This window comes from Phoenix dactylifera, chromosome 17 (assembly GCF_051530095.1).
Source record: "Phoenix dactylifera cultivar Ajwa chromosome 17, Ajwa_hap1_PhDact_Kaust_v1.1, whole genome shotgun sequence".
In the NCBI taxonomy this organism is placed as follows: Eukaryota; Viridiplantae; Streptophyta; class Magnoliopsida; order Arecales; family Arecaceae; genus Phoenix; species Phoenix dactylifera.
In genome coordinates this window covers 3,600,057-3,609,725 of record NC_143206.1, presented here as the reverse complement: position 1 = coordinate 3,609,725, position 9,669 = coordinate 3,600,057, and the positions used below count along the sequence as shown (strand labels likewise).

At 41.0% G+C, this 9,669-nt stretch overlaps 1 protein-coding gene and 1 non-coding gene across 2 annotated transcripts; one reads left to right on the top strand and one right to left on the bottom strand.

The window, feature by feature from the left end:
- Positions 1-513: 513 nt before the first annotated feature.
- On the top strand, positions 514-619 carry LOC120105853 (small nucleolar RNA R71). The gene has a single exon (XR_005509819.2). It is a non-coding gene; the product is annotated as a small nucleolar RNA R71 (small nucleolar RNA).
- A 7,037-nt stretch (positions 620-7,656) lies between these two features.
- Positions 7,657-8,785, bottom strand: LOC103698084 (protein MIZU-KUSSEI 1-like). Its single transcript, XM_008780051.5, has one exon. The coding sequence runs from the start codon at positions 8,437-8,439 to the stop codon at positions 7,657-7,659; it is 783 nt and encodes a 260-aa protein (XP_008778273.1). The 5' UTR covers positions 8,440-8,785.
- Between the last annotated feature and the right edge of the window lie 884 nt (positions 8,786-9,669).

Below are 9,669 nucleotides of genomic sequence, written 5' to 3'. Positions count from 1 at the left end.
GCTGTGTTCGAAGCTTGCTGCTTCCAAGAAAAGTTTGGATGATTTCGCCATCCCAGGTTATATGTATTGAAAAATGGGTCATTACCCGGTCTAGGCTGTGTTTGAGCAGCATTGATGTGTTCTTGCACGAGTTCGGAGAATTGGGGCGCTGAGGGGCACTCATGAATAGGGTGGGATGGGCTAGAACAAATAGTACACACTTGTGCTTGGGAAGAGTTCATGTAATGCCCACCTATCATCAGTTGGTCAATCTTATGGGACAATGCATCTACCTTGCTAGACAGGTCCATAGAATGACTTATCTCACAAATGGTCCCTTTTCTTTGAGAACTCGGGGGTGCTTGACGAGAACATGAAGCATGGTGGAGGGAGTTTTCATTAAGATTTTCAAATAATTTCCATGCTTCATGCTCATTTTGAAACATAAAAGTGCCCCCGCATGCAGCATCGATCATCTGACGGTTTCGTTCTGTCAATCCGTCATAAAAATATTGTACTAGTTGCCACTTAGGTATTTGATGATGAGGGCATTTACGGATTAGGTCCCTAAATCTCTCCCAAGTTTCATGAAATTCTTCTCCCTCAGTTTGGGAGAAGCTTGTAATGGCACGTCTAAATTGGTTCGTTCTTCCTATGGAAAAGTATTTTTTAAGGAATTCTTGTTGCATTTGATCCCAAGAACGAATTGAGTTAGCTTCTAAAGAATTCAGCCATTGTTTGGCTCTATCTTTAAGGGAGAAGGGGAATAACCTAAGTTTCAAAGCATCATCAGTGAAGTTCTGAATCTTGACGGTGGTGCAAATCTCAAGAAATTCATCTAAATGTTTGTAGGGGTCTTCGTTGGTGAGCCCATAAAAAGATGGGAGCATTTGGATCACACTAGACTTTATTTCATATTGTACAGCTGCTACCTCAGGTAATCGAATGCAAGATGGGGAAGTGTAAATAGTGGGAGTAAAGTACTCCCTCAGGAGTTTGGGTTGTTCTTCAGCCATCTTAAGAGGTGGGGATGATCCTAATGTTTTGATCTTAGCTCGAATGTTCCTAAGGGTTCGTTCTATTTCAGGGTCAAAAGGTAATAGGTTTCGTACTCTAGAACGACTACCGTGCATACACTAGTACTCGATCAATCAAGCATGCAATAAAAGAGAAAAGCATATCAATCCTAGTCTTTGTCCTAAAATCACTAGACAGCTCCTAAATGGTTTGAAGAGGGCACCTAAGCCTCCAATCCGGTCTAATGAACCGAGTTGACCAGGTAAGCTCCCAGGTAAGTGGAGGGGTCACGATGCGTTCGCAAAGGTCCCACTTAAAACCCACTTGCCTCGAACAGATGAACTGTCTCCCTTATAGGGACAAAGCTTGCCTAGACATCAACTAAGCCACAGAGCGAAATTGGTGCAACTTTCGGTGATCTTCATCCTATTGAGCTCGAATGTCCCTAGGAGCCAACGTCTAATTGATTTTAATTAAAGTGACACTATGTGAGATTGAGTTCACCTAAGTTGGGCAAGAGTCCGGTGATGAAATCCGGCTCTTATCTTGTTGGGGTGATTGCCCTTACTAAGTGCAAATGAATTGGTGTATGTGTATCAGGCATGCATTCACAATTTTGCTGTAATTAAAATCAAACAATCACCACAAAATTTCAAACCAATAATTAATTTAAATAAGAAAAGTTTAGAGGTTACCAAAGAGAATTTTTCCAGCAAATTTTTTTTTTTTTTTGCAAACCTCTGCAGCATTTCTTTTTCGGCAGTTCTCCTTTTGATCATCCCAGATTCTTTTTTTTTTTCGATTCCTGATAAAATAAATAAATAAATAAATAAAAATTAGTAAGGGAGAAAAAGAAGATAAGAAAAGTAACAATAATAGAAAATTTTTTTAATTTTTTTTTAATTTTTTAAATAATTTTTTTAATAAGAAAAATAACTATGCTAGCAATTCCCGGCAACGGCGCCAAAAATTGATCGGTTCTTTCAATTTCAAAAATAAACCACGCAATAGCACGTATCCTGTAGGATAGTGATTACGGGTGTCGGTCCACAGGGATTGAAGAATAAGTTATTTTTCTTTTAAAAGTAAATTAAGAAGGAGAATTTGCTAACTTGATTTAACTAAATTAATTCAAAGGGCATAAGCTAGAGTAAAGAGACTTTTGAGTTATCGATTAATAAGAGCTAAAAGTAAGATGAATGCAATAGTAGGAGTATTTTATGGGAAGAGATGTTTAGGGTTAGAATCCACCGATGGATTCGTAAATATGGTGCTTTCAATGATTTAGATATGTGTATGATCTGATTGCTCTTAACTACAAGTTAGGACAATCATACAAAAAGTTGAAATCTAACCCACAGTATGAGTCATCTAGGCCTGGTACAAACCATCTTCTCTAAGGATAGGCATGGTCTGTCCTACTTAGCATGATTCATCTGATGATTAATTTCTCAAAGATAAATCCGGTAGTTGCATAACAGTCTCCTCCAAACCACAGGTATTGGATTCAATTTCGATAAACTATATTAATTCATGCGGAAGCTTTCTACAAGATAAACATCTTACACAAATTAAACAAGACATTTCAAGATCAGAATTTCATTAAATATGCAACTGTCTTACAATGCTAAAAATCAAAGAAATGCAACATATATACTCATCCACGGCTTCATCAAACCCCTAAACCGAGGCTTAGCTGCTCATGGTACTCGTCATCTCCATTGGTTGGCTGAAGAAATCCTTTGCCATCTTCAAATGAAAGGCTATTCCCAAAATATCCAAAATACTCTCTCTCTCCCCCTCCTTTCTCTTTTTTTTTATTTCTTTTTTCTCTTCTTCTCTCTCGGCTGGATTCTTCTTTTCACCGAAACAGGGGGTCTCCCCTGTTTTCTTCTCCACCGACCTCCCCTCTCAAAGCCGATGGCCACCCTCTTTATACCCATTCTCCCCCTTGATGGATCCACTGAGAGAGGAGGAGGGCGTGATGCTGGGAATGATCTCGCGGAGGCTTGATTGTTCAATGCGGGATCGCTGGAGAAGGGCGTGAATCCGTGGGAGTGGCCGAATCTCGCGTTCCTTGATGGCTAGAAACGGAAGGAGGAGGCTCCGGATGAAGGGCGCCGCGGGATCGCTGGGAGGCTAATGCAAAATGTTTGAATCTCGGAGAAGACGGGGATGGAGCTAGAGATGAATGCCGCGCTGGGTTACCGGCTGCTGGGAATGATCTCGGGCGAAGATGGGGATGGAGCTCGAAACGGTGCCGATCCGGAAGGAGCTGGGTTACCGGCTCGTTGAATGCAGTCGGCTGGGATCGCGGTGAAGGCTGAATCACAGGGATCGGAGCTGGGAATCGATGGGATCTCTTCTTGGAACGAATCCGGGTGAAGCTCGACTGATTTCTGACTGCTGGGAGGTGGAACGGGCGGTGGATGGCACGCGGTGATTGCGGCTGGCACGGAGCTGATGCGGTGATGCTGGATCTCGGCTGAGACGCGGAGGAAGCCGTGGAATCGACGGGAGGAAGGTGGACGGCCGAGATGCCATGCGGGGGAGGGGGGAAGAAGATAAACAGTGAACTTAGTTTTATATAATAATTTTTTTTGTAACACTGTTCATATGAACAGTGTTTTCACGGGACACTGTTCATATGAACAGTAAATCCACTGATTTTTATTAATTTTATTATATTCATTATTATTTTTTTCTTGTTTTAAATTTATAAATTTTATATGAAGGCAGATAATGAATTGGTTGGAAATTGACTTTGGGTTTGAGGTGGGTCATGATCGTTGATTTGCGTGAACTTACTCTCGAGCCCAATGTCGTTTAATTTTTGTTAAACTGCTTCAGACCGGACTCAACAAGGCTAAAAGCAGGACCGTGACTTAATAAAAGGGTTAATCAAATATTTTTCCATACAATTATAACTTTTAATCTAATCAAGACCAAAGCCCATTTAATTATAACCTTAGCCGGGTCAACACAATCTTCTTATATGTTTTTCTGTAGTTTTCATGAAAGATTGCAATCAAGAGAGAGACAAGTTCAGAATCTGGTTTAAGAAAAGAATTATTTACCTCTTACCATAATTTAAATTTATTTCAATGTTTATTCAATTTCATGGTAAAATATGTATTTATCAGTTTAAAAACATTGATAAGTGCTATGGAAAGATAACTAAATTATAAATTATTAAGCACTTATCAGTTGTAAGGTTGTGGTTGGTGAGCCTTTGGGAAAACCAAGTGGGTTGGATTGTGAGCCCGTGAAAACAATCGGTTGGTTCTAGTCGGTGAGCCTGTGAAAACTGACCGAGTTCGTTGTGATCTCGCAAAACAACAAGTTGGGTTGTGAGCTTGTAAAACAACCGACTGTAATCTGAGGGATTATAGTGAAATTCCCAAGAGGTCTTGGGAAGTGGATGTAGGTGCTGGGGTGCACCGAACCACTATACATCTTTGTGCTTGTGATGCCTTATTTCTTGCATTTCATGCCTTACATACATACTTGACTGTGTAATATCTCTAGCTTTATTTCCTAATTGAGTATAAGAGATTGTTTAGAACTTTCTTAGCTTTCACTCTATTCTTACAATTTACATAGATTAAACTGATCATACAACTATAAGTTATTTTAGGATCAATTGCGTTCTAAAGCCATAGTATAATTGCTCTAGCTTAGTTTGTCACTGCATTACTTATAATTACCTAGAGCTTAAGTAAGTAACATCTTATCATTCTGCTACATTCAATTTAAAGTAAAAAATTAGAAAACACAATTTTTAGAAAACTCAATTCACCCCCCCTCTTGGGTTGTCATCTTGGGCAACAATAGGCAAGCATTCAGCTTTGGACAAATTACTGAATCTCAAAATAAATCTAGATGTTTGATAGAGAAATAAACTTTCTTGCAATTCATTGTAACTATGAACTCCAAATGCCTTTGGCTGCACCAATATAAATGAAAGCTAACATATAAATTGATGGTAAGGCTCAACATTAGCTTAAAACAATTGTGAGCTACCTCTCTGAGTATGGGCTGAGAAGTTTTTTACCCAAACCTGACTCAATCTGATCCATTCCAACCTTTATTGATACCCTCATTCTTACCTTTCCAATCTAGAATTCTCCGATCCTTATTAGCAACACAATTCGGCGTCCACTACAAAATTCTAAATACAGCAAAACTAATAAGATAGTGACAAAAGCAAACAATGTGACGTAGAACGGGGAGGTGGGTGCTGCTAAATTTTGATGGATAATGGTTGAAATTGGTTGGACCCAAAGCTAATTTCGGTTAGGACGTGGGAGGAAGGGATTAGACTTGTGATTTAGATCTGAAATTTAAAGGACTTTGTAGTGATTAGGGCATCAAAGGATTAGGGCTATTGCGTGAAGAAGATGGGCGGATGGAAGAAGAATCAATGGAAGGTGCTGTGGTTTTGATGGTAATAAGATAACTGTAGGCTGAATTGAAGAGTCTCACCTCTATCCTAAACCCAAGAATTTTTCGGCATCTCACCTAGGAAGAAAAGAATCTTTAGAGTTTCACCAAAGAAGAAAGAAGAAGCCTGTTGCCTCTAGATCACAAAAGCAATTGAAAACTAAATTAATTCTGTCTTTATTCTTCAATGTCCCCTTTATATAGAATAAGAGGTTAGAAAAATAAGGACTCTTACAACCAGAATTTTAGAACTCTAACTAAACATGGACTCTTTTAAATCAATCAATCATTTGACGAAATCAACTAACAAAATCAACTAACGAAATCAACTAACAAAATCAACTAACGAAATCAACTAACGAAATCAATTGACAAAATTAGCTGATGAAATCAATTGACAAAATTCACTAAATTAATTAAGACTTCCAAATAACTAGGACTCTTTAAAGACATATGGCCTAAAAGTCCAAATCAGCTAGGACTCTTTTAAACGACACATGGATTCAGTAAACAAGACTTCAAATAATCAAGACTCTTGGACTCCAAATAAATTAGGACTCCTGGACTCCAAATAAGCTAGGACTTCTAGGACAATTAAACTTTGACTAAGCCAATTCCTCTTCTCACACTTACATGATGTGGACCCTTTGCTGCAAGTTGACATTCAACTACACGGACTCAATTCAACAAATTACAACTCAATTAATAACTCAATTGACAAAACAAACAAACCAAAAATTAAACCCAACTTCATGCGCACGCCCTAAGAATTGGGCATTTTGCTTCCAAGCGACGATTCAAACACGACGCACAACAAAGATGACTCGGGCTCCTGCTCCTGTATCACAATGTCTCACCGATTGATAATCAACCATGAATATGCAACAACCTGCATTTCCATCTTATCAATCTTATGGAGCATAGACAAGCAGTCTGCTTTAGACAAGTTACTGAATCTCAAAATAAATCCAGATGTTTGATAGAGAAGTAAACTTGCTTGCAATTCAATGTAACTATGAACTCCGAGTGCCTCTCTTTGGCTCCACAAAAATAAATCAAAGCTAACATATAAATTGATGGTAAGGCACGATATTAGCTTAAAACAATTGTTAGCTACCTCTCCGAGTTACTCCGACATTAGCTTAAAACAATTGTGAGCTACCTCACCGCCGCCGCCCGCACCCCCCTCTCCCACATGGATTATAATTATTAAGTTCAGAATTTTATGGGGTGCACCATCCAAGAAGTGAATCAGAAATCTTTGATTGCTGGGCAGAGGTAAACTAATGGTGGAGCCCCACTTTAAAAATAAAGGGCTACCTTTAAGTGGAAGATCAAATTCACCTTGTTATATGTATATATGCACGAAAGTATCATACTTAAATTTGTCATGAGAGGAAACTTTCCAAACATCATTATTTTCCCTATCTAAATCAGAAAATAATAATTGTTTCAATAAGCAACCATCAACATTCTCGATAGAGTATCAGTCACCCAAACTATGCGCAATGGGGTGATTCCTTTTTGAAAAAATAAGCTATCATCAATCAGAACCGAAAATCATCCAAACATAGGAGATTAATTCTCTAATCCAGCCATTCCATTGAGGGCTAAAGTCCCTCTTGAATAAGACTGTCACTAACAAGCTCACCTTTTATCATAAGCATCTTTCCAATCAAATTTGACCAATACTTGGTCTACATTATTCTCAATTCAATGATTAGTCATCCTGAACAAGAGCAAAAAATACATCTCTCTCTCATAAATGCATGCTGAGCTTAAGGAATGAACTTGAGCTCAATGATTCCAGAATATTTTTAATTTTCAGTTATAGCGGCTAATATATACATCCATTACATATTATTGTCCGCAAGCTACAGTTTGCTAGCTAAAAGAATCTCTACCATCCGACACTATTTCGCAATAGCAGCGGGTTCCATGGCTTCGCGGCCAACATTGAGACGCCATGCATCATGTCCGCCGCTATGTACTCCCACAAATTTAGAAACTTTTCGTTCGTTCGCTCCTTCTAACATATATCATCGTCATCGTCTCTCTCTCTCTCTCTCTCTCTCTCTCTCTCTCTCTCTATATATATATATATATATATATATATATGACTCTATATTTACCAAAAAAAGTATATAACTCTACTGCTTAATTTCTAATTAACAAGTGGGGAGAATGAATCTAAAGTTAATTACATGATGACATCGATTAGATCCTAACGAAAAAGATACTGAGCTCCCGGCTGTTGTTCTCGGGATTGAGCATGTGGAAGGTCTCCGAGTCCTTGGAGCCGACGAACCGGTCTAGGTAGCCCCGCATGTAGGTGAGCTCCCCGTCGATGGGTTCAGTCATGTCGCCGGGGAGCACGCCGGCACCCATGGACACGGCGTGGAGGAGCTGCATAACATTGAGGTCGGACTCGGTGGGCTCGCGCCGGGCAGCGTAGCCGATATTCTTGCTGTTGATGAAGGCGGTCCACATGGGCTCCTCGAGCAGCGGGGTCTTGTCGGCGGCCTTCTTCTCGCACTCGAGGGCGAGGCGGAGGTGGCTGGAGGAGCGCATGTCATGCAAGAACTTGGCGGTGGGGACGGCGAGCTCCAGGAGGAGGAGGGGAACGCTTCGGGGATTGTCCTGGATGGCGAGGGTGATGCGGGCCTTGAAGTGGCCGAAGAGGGTGCCAGTGGTGCGGATGGCGCCGTGGATGTGGCCGTCGCAGGGCCCTCCGCCTCTGCGATGGAAGCCGACGTGGGGGAGGCGGCAGGTGACGGGGGTGAGAATGGGGAAGGAGCGGAAGGCGGAGCGGACGGTGCGGAAGAGCTTGGCCGGCCTGGACGGGTGCTTGCGCTGGGAGGGCTGTAGGAGGGTGATGGGGACGCGGGGAGGGCTACGGATAGGATCGCCGGCGTCGGCAGCGGCCGGAGGGGACGGCGATGGGGACGTGCTCCTGCTCTCGGCGGCGGTGGGGGTGCGGGCTTGATGAGGCTGTGTCATGTGGGACTGGGCGACCGGAGCTATTGCTGGCCAGCGGTTGGAATGGAGAAGTTTTAGAGATTGATGATGAACGACTGTACTTTTTGGCTTTTGTTTTTGTTTCCCCTCCCCTTGGGGAGGGAGGAGGATGGAGGAGGGTGACGGTTTTATGTTGTTTTGCTTAATTTTAGAAATGGATGAGGGGATGGATGATAATGTGGTGGGCTAGTGGTTGTGCTAATGTTTAGGCGGGAAGAATGGGCGTTTTCACTTGCTTGCCGTTAGTTGGGTTTCAAGCCAGATACAACGGTGGGATAGACTCGTCTCCATGGATCAAAACATTAAAAACTAGTTGAAAAGAGGCAAGGATGGTTTAGGTCCAGGACGACTCCTGGTCTCAGATCGAAAGAAATTGGAAGGTCTCGATGGTTTGGGTCGAAACAGCAACAAAGTGGAAGTTATGATAAATCTAGTGCCCGACTGTTGGTCTACGTTATGTGTGCAGTGAAATTAATTTAGAGTTTCTCCAGGCCAGCTACAATTAGCGCTGGAAGTAAGTTAGGACAGGCCGGGCCTTGCTTCGCCCTCAGTCTGTCCCCAATTATACTTTGAGTACTAATTTTATTTGTAACTAGACCCAATCCATTTACTGACCGGTTCGGGTCGGGTGGGGATTATAAGATAAACTTTGAATCCAATAGGCTATTCAAATTAGGTCAGAGTTAATGATCCAATTGCCAAAGACGAAGGACTTTCTTCATCTACTCAAGTTAAATCTCCATAAAGAGAAAAATATAAATAAGAGAATTGCAAAAGTAGAATTCCAAATCCTTTTTTATTAACTAAATAATAAAATTACAATCCGATTATTTATACTAGTAAGACTCTTTCTTAAAAATCATTGCCAATTTCCTCTTATATTTAGAAGTGGTTTTGCCCAGATATGTAGCTCAAGAGGGTGGGTGAATTGGGCTTTTCAAAACTTTAAACTACAAGTGCAATGGAATGATATTTTACTAATGTGTTTGTGATGTACAATGGGAGATATAAGCAATAAGTAAGCTGATAAATAAAATGAATAAGGCACACAATCCAAGCACGACAAACATAAAAATTTATAGTGGTTTGGTGCCAAACCCAGTACCTACATCCACTCTCCAAGCTCTCTACTTAAGAATTTCAGTCCATTGATTGTTCACAAATGGTTACAACATCGGTGATAGCAGACCACTGCAGGGAGGAAGAGAGAAA

Coding starts and splice junctions, on each gene's coding strand:
- LOC103698084 (XM_008780051.5), bottom strand. CDS start 8,439: ATGACACAGCCTCATCAAGCCCGCACCCCCACCGCCGCCGAGAGCAGG.